This window comes from Leucopleurus acutus (assembly GCF_964270905.1).
Source record: "Leucopleurus acutus genome assembly, chromosome: 9".
In the NCBI taxonomy this organism is placed as follows: Eukaryota; Metazoa; Chordata; class Mammalia; order Artiodactyla; family Delphinidae; genus Leucopleurus; species Leucopleurus acutus.
In genome coordinates this window covers 5,546,983-5,568,151 of record NC_139144.1, presented here as the reverse complement: position 1 = coordinate 5,568,151, position 21,169 = coordinate 5,546,983, and the positions used below count along the sequence as shown (strand labels likewise).

The following is a 21,169-nucleotide window of genomic DNA, read 5'->3' as shown; positions in this document are numbered from 1 at the left end:
AGCAACCTCACGGTCTGGAAATCGAGAATGAGTCCAAAGGCTGTGCAACCCCTCGCTCCCTCTGCCCAATGGTCACTTGTCCCCAACAACGTGCAGAATTTGACTTAGAATCATATCTCTGTTTAGAACCTGTGGCCTGTCTTCCCCGGATGCACACGCAGCTTCCGGCCCTGCTGTAGGAGCACTCACCCCCAGGGTCGGCTCACGACCGCAGCTCAGGGGCTGCGCACACGGCTCCTGGGACCTCGGAAACCCCATCTGGGGCGTGAATCCTGTGCTTAGCACGGAACCGGCTCATTCCTTCCCGGGCTTCCGCCTGTTTGTATAAAATTCTCTCCGAACATGACCCATCATTTGGAGGACAGCAATTTCTAGGGAGCAACAGGGGAGGGGATTTCAGCCAGCGGTCTACAGAATCATCTAGTAAGAGAGCATTTCGGGGGCTCCAAATGGAACCCTGCATCTAACAAGAAAAACTTCTTGTTTTCAAAAGCAAACCAACTCAGAACAAAACGAAACACGACCTAGAGGTCAAAGCACAGCAGGCGGTCCATCCCGGCTGCCCGCGCAGGGGCTGGCGCGGGTCCTGGATGCTCTTCCTGGGGGCGGGGCGCGGTCCGCGGGTGGGGGTCGGGGGGTGCTTTAGCTCATGTGGAAGCGGTGCTCCCCCCGCGTGATGTGGGACGAGAACTCGTAGCGGTCCTGGCTGTGGTAGCCGCACATGTTGCACTCGAAGGGATCTCGGAAGCCGTGGCAGCCCATGTGGATGGTGTACATGACGTGGTCCAGGAAGAGCACGCGACAGTGTTCGCACCTGTACACCTTGAGGGGCTCCCCGCTCGTGCCGATCACGCGCAGCGCGTCCGCGGGGCCCTCAGAGGCGGCGCGCAGCACGTCGTAGGCCGCGTGCTCCTCCTTGATGGACAGGCCGTTGCGCGCGTGAGGGGTGAAGTGGTTGGTCAGGTAGATGAGGCCGCCCCGCTGCTCCTCCGTGTTGCTCTCGGTGTCCGTGGAGTCCTGGCAGCTGTTGCTCGGCGACGCCTCGCGCTCGGAGGACGCGGACTTGGCCTTGGAGAGCAGCAGCAGGTTCTCCACGGCGCCGTCCTGGGCCGAGTGGTTGGAGCGCGCGGGGCCCTCGGCGTGGGGCTTGTGGAGGTGGTACATGGGGCTGAGCACCGGGACCACGTCGGAGCTGCCCGGGGGCGTCTGCACCAGGGGGCGCAGGGACTCAGCCCCCAGGTAGCTGATGGCGTTGTTGATGGCCTGGTCCATCACGTGCGTCTGCATCATCTCGTTCTCCTTCTCGTAGCTGGCGCTGCCGTCGTAGGGCAGGTCCGACAGGCACTTGTCCCCTGTGGGAAGCGGGGGACAGTCAGAGAGGCCCAGGTTACCTCTGCACCCAGCGGCAAGAGCTGACAACTACACCTGCGGGGCACCGACCTCGGGAGCACCTCCAACACGGGGGAGAGCTGACACATCTCTGCCTGCCGGGCACCTGGCACGGGGCTCTGCCCGGGGTCGGCGTTTAAACCAATTTGTCTGGACAGATCAATAAATGAATCGGGGAAATAAGGATGGTGTGCCAATTTAAACAGCATATAGTCAAACGGATGAAACCAATACTTGTGTCTTTTACTCCAGATGTTATAAACATTTTTATATTTAACATTAATATTTAAATGATGTATTTTCAATATACTGTTGTAAGAAATTTACAATGGCTGCTTAATTTATCAAATTTATTTAATTAAAACATAATTATATGATTACAACAATGTGCGACGTACTTATTTAAAATAACATTATCTCGTATGTTTTAAATTCCCATCTTTAATACGCTAGAATAAGGCTTAATCAAAAATACGAAAACTGTATATTCTTTATAGTGAAATGGTATCAGTCTTGTCAGTAGCACAAAGCTGGCTCTGACTTGCGTGAGAGTGAAAAGCATCATCGGACGCGCCGGCCTCCACATCCTGCCTGGCCTCCAATTCCACTCTCGCCTCCCAGCCCTTAGCAGCACTGAGCCTGTGCTGCAGAGTCACGTGGTGGAGAGCCGGGAGCTAAGCAAGGAGGCTCCAGGGGTTACGTTTACTTGTCCTTTCAAACAATTACTGAACATGAACGATGCCCGAGAATTGTTGTCAAGGACTTGTCAGCAAGCTTAGCCTCAAGAAACTTAAGGTCTAATATCACGGTTTGTAGAAGGCGGCGAGCTCGCTTCCCCTGGAAAGGGGAAATTTGAGAAAAGATTTGACTTCTTGTAATTAACTTTCGAGTATAAATTTTCACAATGAAATAAAATGAATATACTTGAAGATACACCTTCCCGATATACTGGTTCTAAGCTCAGTAGGAAACCATGGCTTCATTAGCAAATTCATTAATGAACTGTCTGTCCTCATGGTCAGGGCTATTGATTCACTGGACTTTCAGCGGTGGTTAGTTAATAAGTCACAGGACGAGAGGCCATCCACAGGCAGGTCTGAATTGTTTACGTTTCACCCCTCGCTCTGCTTCTTTCCTTCTCGCACCAAATCTCCACCAAGCGTCCACCCTGAAGCAGACAGGAGGGACGGAATGGCGAACAAGTAACAGTGGTCCCCATTCTCAGCAGCCCACAGGGGAGACAGACATTAACACATGATAACATGCAGTGCATCCCTGTCTGAGAAGTTGCATGAAAGGAAAGGAAGGTTTGCTATGGGGACCTAATGAAGCTTTCTAGTATGATGAGGCATATTCCTGCCACTTATCAATGGTCACAGATTTTTTTAAGGATTAATAATAAGTCTAGGAAGTATGGAGCAGTTTATCCTTCTGTTGCTAAGAGCTGGCTGCAGACCGTGAAGTGTGTCCCACACAGGAGAAGCAAGAGGACGGAGAGGAGAGGGAGACTGGAGCCTTGAAGGGATGGGTGAAGGTGGCCAGAGCCCTGGGCGCATCAGTAGGCTGGGTAAACCCTGCAGAGACTGTGTCTGAAGGAAGACAGAAAGGCCAAAGGAAGGAAGCACCCTTCTCGGTCACTGGCGGGAGGCAAAGGTGAGGAATGCCTTCCGGTTGCCTAAGGGTCCAGGTTACAGCTGATGGTGGCTGGAGTGGCTGGTGACAGCAAGGACCCCCACATCTCCCACACTGAAACCTGACAGCACGGTCTGCAGCTAGTTCTTAGCAACGAAATGAAAAATTGCTCCACAGTTCGTAGACTTATTAATAACCCTCAAAAATGTCCGTAACCTTTGATAACTGTCCAGGAGTATGCTCCATCATACGAGAAAGCATCATTAGGTCCCACTTCTTGCTTTGTTAGGGATGTGTATCATACAGCGGCCTGGCTCTCATTCATTCAAATCTGCTGGTGGTCAGGAGTGACACAACAGTACAATGTGACCCTTGGATGACACAAAGAAACTTGTCAGTGGACTGCCACACCCTCTGCAGAACTGCAACAGAATGGAATTTCTACGTAAGTTGGGTGGCAGGGATCACAGAAGTGGTGTTTCTCCCCATTTAAGGTTAGAAGTAATTGAGTAGCATTACAGAAACCACGTGGGTTTTTTTTCCTGTTTTTGTGTCGAGGTGCCAAGTGTCTGGTTACATTAACCTCAGAGGAGAAGGAGTCCCTTCTGGCTGGTATCTCAGTCTGTCCCTCCACCAAACCCCAGCAGGGAAGGGAGGGGAGTGGACTTCACAGACAATTCTGCTACATATAAAAGTGCTTACAGCTCCACCAAAAATAGTGCTTTCCCACCTAATCATCCTGTTTCTCCCAAAGTCATGGTTCTGTGGTTTCCTAAGCAACCACTGAAATCTGTTGTTTTTAAAACTGGGAATCTACAACAAAAGGAGGTAGGAAATAAACAACAACAACATAGATTTCAGACTCACGTGGCATATTAAAACCACCCACAGAATTTCTCTTCCCCTAATATTCCACAAAATGAGAAAATCCCACAACATTCACTTTGGCAATATGCTAAAGAAAGGTACATAGTCTAATGAAATACATGTTTATAAAAAATCAAGGACCAAGGAAAGAAAATTCTGGCATGAGATACATGGCAAAGCTTGGCTGTTGATCTCACTTACAAAAACCTTAAGTATGAATCAACAAAATCTTCAGCATTTTCCCTAATATCCTCATAGCCATAGAGAATCAATTCAAATAGGTGTCTTTTTCCACTTATGATCAAAAAGCAGTTAAAACCTCTGCTAATGAGACCAGGTGACCCTGGCCAAGTGAGCAGTGAGACTGGTTCTCTGGATGCGAGACAGGAGTTAAGTCCTCAATGCTGTACACTGGGAGGAAATAGCCCAAAGGACCAGAGCAGGCCCCTGTGGGAAATACTCCCCAACCAGGTACAGTACAGTGATAACTGGTTTAGGGCATTTAACCAGGTCTCAGAACGAGGGACAGAGGGTGGAGAGGAACTCTTTTAACAAAGGCTGCACTTCGCCTCACCTGAACTCTCCCAACCCCATCCTTGGCATTCTTTCAGTATTGAGAAAAGTCAATAGCTCTCACAGGAAAAAAAAAACTCAGATACAATAGGAAGAATGTAGACATGTCAATCAAACTCTATCAGCCCAAGCTGAATAAGCAAGATGAAAAGAAAAGGTCATGGTTGCTGTGAAGATATTTTCTAGCAAGACAAGGGAAGAAAGGAAGTGAAACACAGACCACTAAGCCCATCCTAGGGAAAAGCTTAATTCAAGGAAGAGAAGTAATGTTTCATAATTGCTTTGTGATACGGATTCAATTAAAAAAGATACTGAAACATGGCAGGCTAAAACAACAGAATAAGATGAAAACAGAGATTTTCGATCTCAGGAAACAAAATGAGGTCCAAACAGTATTATTACAGAATTAACACATGGATTAGAAACATCAAGTAATAGAACATAAACTCCTAAAAATGGAATTACTAACATAGAGGAAAAACACAAGATAATAACAGTGAATAAATGTGAAAAAGCCAAAAAAATAAACTTAGAGAAATGCTAACAGATATGGAAGACAAACTCTCCAACATAAGGACATCTGGTATCTCTGAATAGAGATCACAGCAGATGAAACAAAATATATATTTATAAAAAAGAGAATTTCCAAGAAATAAAAGAGAAAAGAAGGGAATCCCCAGATTAAAATGTCAGGGAATTTTTATTCAGAATGCAAAAACACCAAGACACATCCCAGTTAGGGTATTTAACTTTTAGGTTAAAGAAAAAACTCTTCAGGCATTCAGAGAGAAAATGAAAATCTTGCCTTCAGTCATGATGGTAAGATCTAAAAAGTTCCCAGGGGAAAAAAAAGAGTGAACAACATCACATACTTGTCAGAATGCTCTTCAGGTAGAAAGGCAGCAGGCAGACCTCCTCAAACACAAAGCAATTATGAAAACAGAACACCTACAGAAGCTTCTTGAAAGAGTGGCATGTAAAGTCCAATCAATTAAGAGATCACTCTAAATAAATAGAAATAGTAGTAGAAGGGCTGGGTCTGAGCCTCTCTTGAGTTCAAACTCGGAGCTCTTTCAATCCCACCAATACCCTGCCAGCTTGTACGGTAACAGCTGCATTCCTACACACTCTTTCTGAATTTGTATACAAGATAGACCACTTCTAGAGGTTAGAGGTCCATCTCCTTTTTAATTTTAGAGATGGAGAAACCACAGGTTGGGAGTGGTTGATGAAAACCCCATCAAGTTGACATGAGGGTAAGGTAGTCATCTGGGGGCAAGAAAAGGCATTATTCTAGAAATAAACTGCCAGTCACCAAACTCTTGGGCAAACACCTAACAGAACACACAGCCAGTTCTGAGCCCTTTTTTCCAATCTCCACTCTGCCATCCTTGTCCGACTGTCTACTGTCGTTCCCCCCGGGACCCTGACACTTCTCCTGTGCTGTCCACCTCTCCCCAGTGACTCCTTTTTACCTTAGCTTTGCTTGATCAGACAGACGGGTTCTGGTTTTGTTTGTTTGTTTATTTATTTATTTATTTATAAATAGCATCTAAATCTCAATACAACACCTAAATTGTGGTCTCACCCGCGGTGCCTACTGCGGGGTTTCATAGATAGTTATTTGAAGTCTCCATAAGCTGCAGGGGCTGAAATGCCCATTTATAAAGCCCTTGGTATCCCTCACTTTCCTCACCTGAAGGAGGAAGTGGTACCCAGCTCCCCAGGGCCCGTGACTGTCAACAGTCCTCGGGCACACGTGCTGCTCCATCTCTCCTGGTCACCGGCCCCCAAGCCCCCTCCACACAAGGCCTCCAGGGAGGAGCTGAGGGGCCCCAGGCTCACCTCCACCCGGTGCTACCTGAAATCCCACCCGCAGCACTTGGTCCTCCACGTCACGTCACTCCCACTCTGCTCAGGAAACAGGAGGCCTCCCCCTGCCCAACAGTCTAAAGGCTCAGGTTTGTGTGGGCGACTCCCCAGACCGCGTCTCCAGCCGGTGGTTTGCAAAAGTGTTTTTTAACTGAATCCTTCCTCCCCCCACTCCTCCCAACACCCAGCCTCCAATCAAAATGAAGCCTGTTTTAAGTGTCAGAGACAGGATGGAGCCCAAGAACTTGGCCTCCTGTTGGTCCTGCCCACCTCCTGCAGGAAAGCAGCTGCCCCAGGCCTCACTGACCACTAACCCCGTGCTGGACCCATGCCCTCTCCCAACACACGTTTCCCAGGCTCCCACAGGGCATCACTCAGAAAGCCCTTGAAAATGAGCAGATCAGACCCAGACTCTATCTTTTCCCAGAACCTGTCAATGGCACATGGGTCCCCATGACTCATAATTTCCGTCCCCCAGTCCCGGCATGGCCCCCATACCTCCCTCCCTCCACCACAGCCCCACCGTCTTCGCATTTCCAGTCAGTCTTTGGCACTTGAGCTCTCTATTTTCCAAGATGTGGCTCCAATCAAAAACATGCCAATGCTTTCTTCTGCCTACTGCATTGAGGCTACCTTTCTCACCTTGGCATTCCAAGGCCATTCACCTGTGGCCAGAGCTGACTCGGGCTTTACTATTATGGCTCCCCTGAGGATCCGTGGGTCACCCTGGGAGGCGCCCTGCTTGTCAGACGTGTCCACACGTCCTGCTCCAGCTCCCAAACGGCATCATCATTTCTCTGTATTTGTATCCATCTGCCTAGAACCCTCCTCCATTCTTCCACTGTCAAACATGTGTTGAAATCCTCTTCCTCCCTCCCAGTGACAGGTCACTGTCAGCTTCACAAGCTTTTACTGATCCTCTTCCCTGGACGTGACCCTCCCCCCTGGTCGTCCTCCCTGGACGTGACCCTCCCCCCTGGTAGTCCTCCCTGGACGTGACCCTCCCCCCGGTAGTCCTCCCTGGACGTGACCCTCCCCCTGGTCCTCCTCCTTGGACATGACCCTCCCCCCTGGTCCTCCTCCCTGGACATGACCCTCCCCCCTGGTCCTCCTCCCTGGACATGACCCTCCCCCCCAATCCTCTTCCCTGGACATGACCCTCCCCACCCCGGTCCTCTTCCCTGGACGTGACCCTCTCCTCTATGTTCCTCCTTCTACATTATCTTCATGATATTATCTTTACACTCAGGCCTTCTAAATGTTGTCACTTCCTTGGTGCTAATCTAGGTTCATAAAACCCTGTGATATACATAAAGAGTGGAACCAAGGCTGGAGAGTTTGACTAATTTTGCGAAGGTGACAGTGTGGCTGTGAACTCACACCCTCAGGCTGGGTCCCCAGCCCAGAGCCCTTCGCCCCTCCCTCCTGCCCAGGTGTCATCCTTCTTGAACTCCCAGGGTCTGGGCTGGATGATGGCTACATTGGCAATAACCTCCTAGAAGAAGGGCTGCCCCACCCTGAAAGCACCTGGCACAGGTAGAGTCAGAGGTATCTCCTTGTTGGGCACCTCACAGGCCAGTTGCCCTGCAATTCTGCCCTTTTAGCCTTCAAAGTAGCCCACGTGGGAAGTATTATGAGCTTCTTCTGAAAAATGAGCACCTGAGGCTCAGAGAGGCTGCTCTCCAGGCCATGCCCCCGCTGCCCTGTGCTCACTGACAGGCCACCCCCAAAGGACACAGAGCGCCCACAGGCAGGTCTCACCGAGTGCCCCAGAAGCTGCAGAACCACCTCTAAGGACAACTCCTGGGAGAAGGTCTGTTATTTTTAAGAAGCCTATTGGAAAACCATTCCGAGATATTTGAGAAATGTTAAGCTTGCCAATGTTTGCTTTTTAAAAAATGAGACATGTTTTCCTTTCTTCTACCCTCAACTAATCACCATCTAAAGCACCCGCGTGGTTGTTCTTTTAAGAGACAGGAAACGTTTAACTCTTACCAACAAATTTCTGAGGCATAGAGCTCTTACGTTTGGCGACGTTACTTGCTAGTCTGTCCAGCACGAGCGAGCGCTCCGATCCCATCTTGCACAGGTCTTCTGCCATTTCACTGTGATTAGTTTCTTCTTTAATGACTAAAGTCAAAGACAGTTAGAAAGACCAGTTTAGAAAGGATTCAGTCTCATCATCAGTGTTAAATATGACATGTGTTAAGCGCCTTCAAGAGCCAGGATCTTCACGGAGATTATTTCTAATCTTCCTAGCAACCCTGCCAGCCAGATGGAGGCTGACCAGAGCCACCTGCTAATGACACCTGCCTTATCCCCCAAGACCAGGGAATAAGCACCACCACTGTCCCTAGAAGCCGGACTGTGATTAAGTAATTGTGTCCCTTTGACAAGTCCTCTTAACTTTTCAAATACACCCCAATCCACTAATTCAGTCAATCCCTGACAGCAGCCCTCCTGAGAGTCAAAGAACTCTCAGCTAGAAATGATCCAAGGCTCGGACTCTGCCACAGTGAACAGAGGTGCAGGAGAAACCTGGCCACAGAGATGCTGCAGCCAATCCTGGCAACATGGGAATGAACTCAGAGCTCCTGGACCCCAAACACAGCAAACCGGAAAATCAAAAAAACATGCACCGTAAGAAATCTAGAAATTGTGGAGGTGAATGTTGATCTAGGAAGTGTTTCTAGCCAACCTGTGCTTTTCTATGTCATCCCTTTCTTTCCATAATTGAAGACACAGCTTTGTATCCTGCATAACCACCCGTGTTCTAGTTTTTATGGTTGGAGTTTTGGAAATATCGCTCTTTCATCCCCCTGCAATTTCTCCTAAGCTGTAAGAAGCTAAGAATGCAAACTGATTATCTTCCAAATGGCTAATCAATTCTTCCCACACCGATTCTGAAAAGTCCACTGAAATCCCACTGCTCTGTGCTTCTTCCTTCTTCAGATGGGACGGGCTGATTGATCACAGGGTCTCTGGAAGTTTTACTCATTTCTATTATGGATTTGTTTGTCCATTCTTCAAAGAGGTCCAGATGACAGCTACGTTTGAATACAGCATTAGACATTACTCTTCTTTTAAAAAAAATGCCATTTCCCTCATTTGCTTTTCCAGATACACTTTATAACATTCCAGTAAGATTGACAAACCAATTTCATGCTAAAACCATGCTGTGATCCCAGAGGACACACGTGCAGTGTCCAGGCCTCTCTCCCTGTGACTCCTCCATGTTTTCTGGCCCCAGTATTGTTTGCTAGCTTTCTTCATCATGGACTGCACATGACCTGCTAAGATTATTTCTAAGCATTTTATGTCTTCATTGCTTCACGATGAACGCCTCTTTGAAAAAATATATTTCAAATTGGTTATTATCGCTGGTAAATTTAATTTTTTAGCCTTGGAAATGTGGGTTTCTTATTAAATGGACAAACGTAACAGCCCACACCCTGATTTATATGAGGGGTACCCATAAAATCCGTAGAATTCAATTGCACTGGTAGTATTTTTGATCTATCAAGCTGATATGCTTCCCGGTGTATCCATCCTTCTCTGCAAAGCCCGGGCCTGTGGCCTGTCCAGGGCGCCTACAGCACCTCGAGCTGGGTTTCCTTTCTGCCAGGCCATGGGGCCTCCTGAGACCCTCAGAGACAGCACAGTGAGGGGCCACGAGCCCAGGGCTCCCAGACCACTGACTCTTCTGCCATTTGATTCATTTCTCTCTAAGCTTGTAACACAATCTGTGCACCTAAGGCTCAAGGGAACCTCATGTTTTCCACAAAGACATTAGGAAATTATGACAGATGACCAAAAAGCCTTTTCCTAAATAAAATCATATTCAGAAAAATTAAATCTTCGCTACATCTCATAAGCTAGGCTCTGTCTATACCTAAGCCCAAAGAATGGCTCCAACCTAAGGGGATGGTGAGGTGTGAGCCCGCTTAAGGGCCCATCTGAGTGCTCATGGGGGCTGGTCCTGGGGGGCCCGGGAGGGATGGGTCATGAGAAATGCACAGAGGGCACAGGTCAACCAGCCCAGCACAGCAAGACCCCCACCTGCTCCCTGCCCGAGACCCGGTGTAGCCTTGCACAAATTCCACTGGCTTTTATGGACCCGCAACCAGCACTAACTCCACAGGAGAAGCCGTCTTATCTGAGTATAGGACAGAAAGCCATCATGAAGAATCCCAAACCATCTGATCACCAGAGGGAATCAATCTGCATCTTAGGACTAAATGGATCTACACTCTCTCTGTTTACATCTTTCACTTTACGTTATCTCAGATCAGAGCCAAATGTTATCTCGAGATGCAATACACAGCGAAGCATCAGAGCACATGAGGAAAGAAGCTAGCTTCCCTTGAAACCTGTGACAGCTGCAAGACTACAGACAGTCAGGGTCTTCCAATCATCCCATGTACCAGGCAGGTGCCAACACTGATGAATGAAAACATGGCCTGAAAGCTCTTATTTGATCCACTTCATTAAAAAATCATTTTTAAAACCAGATTTCACATCTTATTTTGATGACTAAGCACAAAGAAGCAATTGATACTCCAGGTTAAAAAACCAAAAAAACAAAAAAAAAACAAAACACCAAAAACCAGAAAGAAAAGAAAAAAACCCAGACTTTCAAGGGTCACTACAATCTTAGAAGCTTCCCTAGACTTCGAGAGGAAGGGGTTTCAAGGTCACGTGCTCCCTGGTAAGAGGAGGTCTTGGAAAGCTGGGAAGCACAGGGCACTCCTAGTGAGAGTTCAGCGGCCAAAAACATCCCTCCATCCCAGCCGTGGTGGCTCCCGGGCCTGTGCTCTGGTCCAGCTGCATCCCAGCAGGCAGGGGGCCCTCCTTCCCCCCAGCTGGGGAGGGAGGGGGAGCCAAGGCCAGGCAGCCTGTGCCCTCGGCGCTTACCTGGGTACAGTGTGCCTGGAAGGCCCATGCTTTGCAAGTAGTTGTGGCAGCGCTCTTTGTGTTCCTCTAAAGAGCTTCGCTGTTTATAGCTTCGGCCACAATATCCACATTTGTGAGGCTTACCAACTGCAGGAGACACAATGGAGTTCAAGACCCCGATTAAATAGCGGCCGTACGTGTCATGGGAAGGCATGCAATACACTTTTTACCAAAAAGGCAAAAAATCTCTGCTCTTAAGAGCTAAAAGCATTATGGGCTCCGTCGAGTTGACTGAATTTAAAGATGTGAATGCCCAGGGGTTTCCTGATTGTACCAAGAATTCCTGTTACCTTTTTATCATTTTGACTTGTTCACTGCCTAACAAATTCTCTTCTACTTAAATCACAAAGTCTGAACTTTAACTGGAAGAAACAAACCACTGCAGTGTTATAACAGGGATGCCCGACAACAGGGCAGAGATGTGAGGAAGGCCTGAGCTGGCTGGATAAGATACAGACTCAGCTCCAAAGTTGGCCTCTTGTCCATGGCCACACCGTGGGCCAGGTCTGGAGTGACAGTGGCGTCAGGTCTGATGCAACCAAAGTGAATTCAACTCCTAAACTAGTGCTAAACAAATACCTGAGGTCTGTAAGACACCACAGTGGATAAATAGACTTTAATGAAATAAGCATTTTGTTTCCAAAATGTATTTTCTTGTTCTAACCTGGAAAAGCTCTGTTTTCTCCCCAAAGACCTTTAGGGATGGCATGGCTTCTAGAGCAGCCCTGTCCCACAGAATTTACTATGAAGAAGGAAATGTTCTCCACCTGTTCTGTCCAATATGGCAGCCACCAGCCACGTGTGTCCACTGAGCATTCGAAGTATGGCTCACGCCACTAAGCACAGAAGTTTGAATTTTGTTTAACTAATTAAAATTTATACACCACATATGGCTCATGGCTACTGTATTGAGCAGTGCACTTCTATACAGAGTTTAGTTCTTCCTGAATTTTATTGAGTGGTATTTTAGGAAAAGAAGACTAGCACAAGTTCATATCATGCCTAAGTGTAAAGATTTTAATAGCATTTTAGGAGATAAAATGGATAAAGGATCTTCTATTATTTATACAATACAAATTTCCATCCTAAAGCCAGAACCTTTTAGTTCCTTCTCATGTTGTTAGATTTCACATATTTGAGAGTATTATGTCAAAATCGATGCCATCCAAATAGGACTGTTTGGCGAAACGGCTTAACCAAATCTTGTATCGGTTAAATCTCTTCCTTAGGTGAACAGAAACTATGGTTTAAGAAGACTAGACGAAAACCAAAATTTGACTTCTGGAACATTTACTGGAGGGAAAAGGGAGCTTTTATTATCTGGAGAAAGTGTTGTAGCCCTAACATCAGAGAAACAACATTGACGTATACAATGTTGCTAAAACCGCACGTTTTATTGAGTATGGCCTTTAGAAACTCATAGAATATAGATAACCCACTCAATGTCTTTTCCTGGAAAAGCTACAGCTTTAGCAAATTTCCATACACACAGCCTGGTGTCTGAATACCCATTTCTGTCTGCGTATATGATTGATTTTAACTCTGGAACATAAGAAGTTCATGAAAGCAACTGAACGAAAGTATATCTTGAAGTGTAGTCCACTGTTCTGCAGGAAAGAAGGTCTCTAGCCAAGCTTGCAATTTCCAAAGAAAGCAGAGAAGAAGGGAGGGGAACCCTTCCTCACCCTTCCAGACTACCCAAGCCCCTCTTATCAGTACGGGACAAATCCTATAGCTGGAATCTCAGGCCACCACCTGTTGCCAGGGAAAGCTACCAGGTTGATGGTGGTTTTTAGTGGAATGGGGGTGTGGCCATTTCACAACGGACTAGAACGTGACCATATCTGAATTTGCAGACAAAGGTTGAAGTCCCTCTTCATTCTAGTGAAATCATCTTGTAGAACCTAAGTCATTGTCTTTTTTTTTTTTTTTGCAGGAGTCGTGTGTCTGTGGCACTTTCCGACAGCAGAATCACCAGCAGCCCTGGATCAATGATGGTTTTCTCACTACAGTTTTGTCTACTCGCTCATCAGTGGATCCCTAATAGAAATAAAGTGTCCAAAGTCTACCACTGTTATATATAATCAGCCACACTTGGAGCGGGATACCATCATCCCTCAAATGAAATAAGCAGGCATGGAGCCAGAATAAGTTAAAATACTGCACGAGATATTTCTAACTTCACCATAGAACTGATACACAGGAGAGATTTCTGTTGCCAATCAGAGTGACCCAGGGATGACGACAGTATGGTTGGTGTCAAGCTAAGGCTGACGCTTTGTGTTTTCTACCAAAGGGGATATTGTGCATCCTACAACTCTAATGCAGTGTTACTGCTGTGATGATGTCAACCTGACTCCACATGAAGGCCACCTGTGAAGTTTCTCTGCCCTAGACCCCCCAGTAGGCTCTGTACACAGACGGTGTCACTGTCACATCGGAAGCCTACAGAGACCCTGCAAACCTCCACCTCGGGGGGGATGACACACGTGCTCCTTATTAGCCACACGTGTAAGCACCTGCGAATGCTCACTGTCGCGGCGTCATCATCCCGCTTTGGGGGAGCCGCCTGTCTTCCTGTCCCCTGAAGCAAGGTCCTCCCCAGCCCTCAGCAGGGCCCAAGCCCCACAGGCACCCCCGCCGACCTCTCCTCGTGGAGAAGCCACTCCTCGGCTTCGTGTGGCTCCTTTCTCGGAAGATTCTGGGAAGCTCTCCCACGCCATCCCAGTGTTCTAAGAGCATCTGGGAGCCTCCGCCACGCTGACGGTCAGGAAGGAGGCCGGAACGAGGGGCGATGGCCGGACCGAGCATCTGAGAAGCAGAGCTGCCGGGACCTGCCCCCCACTGTCCCTGTGGCCTTGTGCTGACTCCCTGCAGGCACCACCCACCAGAGGAGGACCACCTCCCCACAACACTTGTAAATGCCCAGCACCTCCCTTTCCAGGACCACACGCTCACTGGGAACTTTTCCGAAGGTGAGCCTAGAAACTCGCCCTGTGGCTGGACCCAAGCCCTGCCTCCTCCTGGATGGACTCCTCCCGCCCGAGACTGACTGTCCCCTCCCTGCGCTCCTGCTGCCCCTCGGATGCTCGCACCACGGTACCCGGCACACGCTGGGGCTCTGCCGTCTCCTCCCCGGGGTGCTCAGTAAATGTGTGACGAGGAAGCGGCCCCAACCCTGGCATCAACTACACCCATCACCTCTGGGGAGCGGGGCCTGAGCGCAAGCCAACCTTCCCCAAGGACACGCATCCCCGCCTCCTGTGCTGCTGTCCTGGGGGCGTCGGGGGGAGCTGGGCTACAGCCTCTTCCTCTCCCACCGCAGGTCTGGACAGTCTGATCAGTGAGCTCCCTGAGGGCAGGGGTGAGGGCCCATCACCTCCTGCTCTCGGGTCTGGAAGGGCGTGATGTCAAATACCCCTGCGGGTGGCGTGCTGGCACAGCACACATTCCCTACCCTGTCTTCTGACCTGGAAGGTTACGGGGCCACTGGATCATGAAACACCAAAGAAGCTTCTCCGGGGACAGAAGATCCAGTCTACTCAGAGGTGGATCTGTGCTCTCAGGCTGGAGCGCTTCGAATATTGTGGGACATTCTCGCTTACCATGACCTTGCTGAGACCCTGACTACTCAGGACGCATTTACTAAAATCTCGTAACAGCCCCAAACCGGCCTCTCCCACGGAGGCCTCGGCTGGCCTCTGGCGTGACCGTTGCACTTGGGCCCAGTCGGGAGCGCACCCTCAGGGAACAGGCAACACCCATCAGGACAGAATCACCTTATCTACCACCTTTGCAAAAAAAACTGGCCCCATGATGACTCCCGAAATGCTCGGCATGAAACAGTCGCGTGGGTGGCTTAGCAGTTAACATTGAGAGACGCATTTGGAAACTTTGGGGCGTTAGCAGCACACTCAAGACAAGTACGAGCGGGCAAAGTCCTTTAAAAGAGAAACCCGCTTACCTGACACAAGGGGACGAGGAGGCCTCTTTTGAAATACTCTACCTAAGATGAGACGTGTGCATGCGTGTGTGTGCGTGCGCACGCGTGTGTACGTTAAGGTTCCCCACCCATCCGAGCACGTGGGGGAGGGCACTGCTGTCTCCGTCAGGTGCAGCCGATGCCCGGGGGCGCGGTGTCCCGGGAGCAGGGCATCCCTGAGAGGATGCCAGGCAGTCCCCAAGCCAAGCCCCGCCTGCGCCCAGAGGACCTACCGGAGTGCGTCCTCAGGTGGCCGGTGAGGGCATCCCGCCGGCGACATGCGTAGTTGCAGAGGTGGCACTTGAAGGGCTTCTCGCCCGAGTGAAGCTTGATGTGCCGGAGCAGGTTGCCCTTCTGCGTGAAGGAGGCCCCGCACTGGTTGCACTGGAAGGGCCGCTCTCCTGCGGGGACGAGAAGGGAGCCGGTGAGAGCGGGACCCAGCGCTGGGACGAGGGGAGGACGTGGCGAGAAAGTTGTTTCCCGAGGGCCCGGTGACTTCCACCGGCTGCAGGTTTGATGGAACGTGAGGCTTTCAGACTAAACCTGCCAGTTCCTTAACGCTTCACTGGTTGGGTCAATTTGATCTGAAAATCTAATTTTTTTCCCCTAAATCAGAACGGCACATCACAATGCAAATTCAAACTCATTTAAATAAAGCGGCGGCAACATTTTGTGATGAAGAGCCACTCTTCCTCATCAGCAGTTTTGGAATAAACCAATATCCAATTTTGCGTGTTGTGGCATTTGGTGGGGCTTTTAATGTGGCTTTTTTCAAAGGGTCTTTAAAATATGCCACTGAAGCAGCAAAATAAAAAGGAAACTCATTAAAAATGCATTTCAGGATCACAAGTTCATTTCAGCGTTACATTCTTATATTTAAATGAAAGGTACTTCATTATAACAGTTATAATAACTTCTTTTCATTTACATTTTCCCTGTATTTTCCCTTTCAATTTCTTCTCCATTACCTGTCTGTCCCTATGCAGGCAAATCAGGAAAGAGACAGACAGAGTGTGAGGGTGGGAGAGAGAGAGAAAGATTGAATAAAATGAGAAGTTGAGAAACTGGAGGGAAGGTCTGCACCGTCCAGAGAAAAGTCCCGAATCTCCCCGTGATGCTGCCTCAAAATCTGACCTGCACTGAGGTTTCTGGCTTTTTGCTTTCCTCACAATCCTACAACCTTGACGCTAGTATTGTTCTATCCATATTCATAGAAGACAGTTATATTTTCAGTACAAATATTCTAAGAGGTGCAATTTAGTTGTCATTAGGAATTCTTTCAGGGGTGGCACTACTGGAGTGGTGACAAAAACAAAAACAACAAAAAAACACTGGACCCTCTGCTGTGTGTCAGCTCATGTCCCCAAACTCTGAATCCAACAAAGGATGAAACAGGCATCTGTGCTCAAGAAATATGCTATTGAGTAAGTCATAGGTCTCAGAATCGAAAATCGGTGAACATTTTTATTTAACTCTCAATTAAAAGAGGGATACATTTGCCATGTTTAAGTAAGCATTAAAGCTCTTTTAAAAACAAATGCTTTATTTTTCCTTTTTTTTTTTTTAAGAAGGAGAGCTCTGTATGACCACAATATCTGGTGTTGAGATACCATGAGAATGCACTTCCTATTAACAATTTTTTCTTCAGAAAGAAGAATGTGTTAAAATGTACAGTCAATCTTCCCAATTGGCTTACGTGATTTTGGTGAACAAGACAGCACTTAGCAAAAGCGATTAAGTAGAAGCATATCTGGTACTCTTAAAATCTACACCAGATTGAATTTAAAAGTCTATATTGGCCTCTGAATTTCATGATTACCATCATTCTTAATTTTAAGTGGGCAGGACCGATGTGCTACTGGAAAAACTGAAACTAATTTACAATGATATTCAATCACAGACCATTTGGAAACTTGACACGAACCAGAATGTATTCAGAATTCTCCCAAATCTAGATCTAGATTGGACCTGGCTGAGCAGAGGAAGTCCAGCAGGTGGGAAGGTGATTATAAAAGTAACTAACTACCTAAATCTCTGAGTTAGGAGGCCACACTGGATGAGATTAAAATAGCTGATAGGCAGCCCCGAGGAGCGTCCAATAGAGATTGTTAATTACCTACTAGAAATACTTCTGAGCCTTCACACACACACACACACACACACACACACACACACACACATGTGTGTGGCTGCCGTGCTTAACTCTAAGCAGACAAAAGAAGGAAGAAGAGTCCAGGGCGACCTCGCAGGGGAAAAGCCTCCACCCACTCGCTCTGGCAGGGGGACCCTCGGGCTGGCTGTTCTGGAAAGCTGGGTGGTCTCATGCCACGCAAATGCGTGTGACAAGGATGTGGGCCACTCTTGGTGACCAGCGTGCCTCAGTGTGACCCCACCCATTGTGAAGCGTCCCCTCTGTGCTGACGAGGTGCTTGCTGGGCTCCCCCCGAGCTCGGGCGGGCTGGAGGGAACACCGGCTTGGACCCTGCGGTCCAGCCAGCGTCTGTGCGGGACAGCCAGTCAGCAGAGTGAGAAAGGACAGATCCTTCCAGCCACGCGTCCCTTCTGCAGAACAGGGCAGGCAGGAAAGACAGGGGCCGTGCCTTGGAGAGTGCAATCTGTCTTCCAGTTTGAGTCATCGGCTCTCGTGTGTCCTGCTGGGCCTGGTGTCTTAATCCCGCTGGTAAGCTTTCCCGGAAATCTATTTGTTCCTGATTTGCTGTGCTGGCATGAAGATGTATCACAGGGCCCGGGGACCGGAAGACAGCATTCCCTGAACTGACAACACAGAGCTCAACTCAAGGTGGTTTCCCTTTGGAGGTGTTAGCAGGAAAGGGATCAGGGCCCCGGAGCTAGACGACACAACACGGCCCACGATACCTGGGTACTGCTACTGGTGATCGCTTGCCCCCCACACGTATACGGCTGATGGGAGCCAAGTTAGACCAAGTTCCTCCAAGGCTGTATTCCCTTTTAGTTAATTGGGACAAGGGCTTTCATATCATTAATTCAAAATTTAGTTTTTAATCCCAGGAACTCTATAATCTGCCATTTCAGAGACTCCCTGTAAGAAATGTCTGCGCTCCTTTTCATAACTTAATTGGGCAAAAAAGAAAGTCTCCACGGATGCCCACATCATGAAATTTCTGACCCTATATCTGAAGAAAGCGCATTAAAAAATACACTGAACTGCAAGGCTTCGCTTGGGCTTATTGCAGCTGTGCCTTGGAAGAGCACCCAGTGCGAGGCCGTGTTTATAGAGCATGGAGACTCTGCCTTTCCGCCTTATAGACGGGAACAGAGTGGGCACAGGGCCGGACAGAATAACCATAATTCAGACACTTTTCCTGATGCTTCCTGTTAAAAATCCCATCATTTAGAATCAGATTACTGCACGTTCCTCTCCCACTACCCTCCCTCTGACTCCCCCGTGAGCCCTCAGAGGTTGGCGGGAAAGTGTTACTACGACGCTTGAGTTTAAAAAAATGAAACTGAACAGCAAAACTGGGGAAGTGAAACGGTGTCATCAATGGACGACTCACACAAGGGCAGCCCTGGCCCCGCTCGGAGGCGGTGACGTGGGAGATTGCCCCGGACAGCTGCAGTCCTCCAGAAGGAAACCCCAGTGCGCCCATCCGACTCGGTGACGGCAGGTGCAAGTCCTGGCTTCCGGGGGGACATTAGGTGGAGCCCAGGCTCCCCGATGAAGGGCCCCCTGAAATGGCACTGTTTCCGGTCCACTGGCAACTTCATGTCCCACCACCTACAGATGCTCCCAGTGTCCTCTGGGTCTGGACCAGAGTCTGCATTTTCAAAGGACACCCCAGTGATTTATGGGGACTTGACGTGTTAGAGAATTCAGGACGGGGTCGGTGATTAGCAAAGCATGTCTTTCTGATACATTCCACTCCGATTCCAGGAAAGTGGAAACCTTGTAGCATGTCTATTTATTCAAACCTAGTTTGGCCAAACTATTTCTATATTGACCTATGACTATATTTATGCAAAGTGGAAAAGCATTATGAAAACAAATCAGGAGTTCCTTGTTTCTTTTTTTTTTTTTTTTTAAATAAAAGTCAAAGCAGGAACCATAAAACTGATGGTCTCTATGTCCCTCTTTCTGGAATGAACTTGTTCTGTAAGTGAAAGACTCTGCGTGTTGGCACCTACTTGGCCCGTGGCCACTATTCGTGGGCAGAAGTGGGCAGCAAACAGCCGGTCTACTCTGCATGTCTATGCTTGGCGGGTTTATTCATTAAATGCAATTATTCTTTTTATCAGGGCAGGCAGTCATTATATTTTGGCCATTTAGGATGCCAGCATTTCATTCAGTTATCAAATATTTATTGAACTTTCACTGTATAGTCAGGTTTTACATGAATTAGCAGGAAAGTAATTCATGTGCGAGGTCTATTTCTCCATCAGGAATGAATTGATATGGGTCCCGGTGTATCCTGTGAAGGGTCTATCATCACGTAACCTACCTTCACGTTAATTTCCACCTCGTTACAAAGCGGGGAGCCTGTCTACTCTCCTGCGAGCTTCCCTTGGGGCTGGATGTGGCGTGGACATTCCACCGGATAATTGGAGGATTAAGAGGCACATTAGGAAAAGCAAAGTCTGCTAAACTGTAGAAGTTAAGTTTTTACCGAAAACGAATGTTTACTGAAAATAAACATACTTTACGGTTTTCCAGTTGTATGACAAACAGAAATTATTTTGGGAACTGCCTGATTCAAATACAAAAATGACAACTCCACAAAGGTCCGCATTTCCTGACAACCCAGCTGTTTTGCTCCAGGAATTTTCTGAGTTCCTGCTTCAGTTTTGATAATCAGATAAGCGTTTGGCCCCTGGGGAGAATCGCATGAAGCTGTGATGCTCTTCCTTACTTCCCTGAGCTAGCTGACAAAACCCACCCTGCTTCTTCAGCCTGCTTTTATCGGTTTTTCTCCTCTTGTGGAGAACTGGGGCAGATGCTGGCTTTATGATGACCTAAGATGCCACCCACCGGGACAGCAACGGCTCACGGTATGTTTTATGTCCAAACTTTCAGTGACTACTGGAGTTGGCACATTTATTGTGTTGTTTCCACCTTTCAGGCAGAAGAGTAAAGTTTCTGTTTAATTCAAAAGACACCTTATGCATGTAGCTTAGGTAAGATGTTACCTGTTAACATTTTATTTTGAAGACTGTCTAGTGCCACCTGTGGTGACAGTCCTGGTGGGGACACCCGTGACTGGTCACCCACCAGGACCGTGCAGCCTGGGGGATGTGGACGGTGCAGAACGGAAACCCTATTCCTCCGGCCCTCAATGTGAGAACATGTCAGGAGCCTGGGTGCAGCCGTCAGACACAAGATTGTCTGCATCCCTACATTTCTGGACACAGAATACTGTTCTCTACTGCCAAAGCCTCCACTGCCCCGTCCACTAGGACAGGGGTTTGGGTATTAAATTCTTTACCAATTTGAGATAGAAACTAGTGGCAACCAAAGCATCTTGGTGGGAGTGTCACCTGCTGGAGGATAAGCCATCTGAAAACAGAACTCTTTCTGAAAGACTAAATTTTGCTGCTAGTCAATCATTCAACGAATGTTTCTAAAAATCAAGCCTTGTCAGTTTGGATACCCCCAACATGCACATTTGACTCACGGGTTTCTTAGTGGAAAATTGGAGGAGTAGATTTCAGTGTATCAATCTCCTCTTATCTTGCTTTGTCTTGTTTTTTGAAGGGTGAACCACCTGACAGCCCCACCGCCAATATTTAGAGAATGTGCTTTCAGGCCCTTGTCAGAACTTGCACGCCGGTTACCTTTTCCTTTTTGTTTATGGCTTTAATATATAGGATCGAATTGGTGCATATTCAGAGCTCCTTTTCTGAATGTTGCTCCCGAATAGGGAG

The 21,169-nt window shown here is 48.1% G+C and overlaps 1 protein-coding gene across 1 annotated transcript in view; it reads right to left on the bottom strand.

The window, feature by feature from the left end:
• Window positions 1-642: 642 nt before the first annotated feature.
• Window positions 643-21,169, bottom strand: part of IKZF1 (IKAROS family zinc finger 1) — a gene marked incomplete at its 3' end in the record, with an annotated part of 88,601 nt that continues 68,074 nt past the window's right edge. Inside the window, exons 6-9 of the mRNA XM_082845852.1 lie at window positions 15,502-15,669; window positions 11,248-11,373; window positions 8,329-8,463; window positions 643-1,352 (exon numbers count right to left, since the gene is read on the bottom strand). Coding sequence (XP_082701978.1) covers window positions 643-1,352; window positions 8,329-8,463; window positions 11,248-11,373; window positions 15,502-15,669 — 1,139 coding nt within the window. The remainder of the gene's footprint in view (window positions 1,353-8,328; window positions 8,464-11,247; window positions 11,374-15,501; window positions 15,670-21,169) is intronic.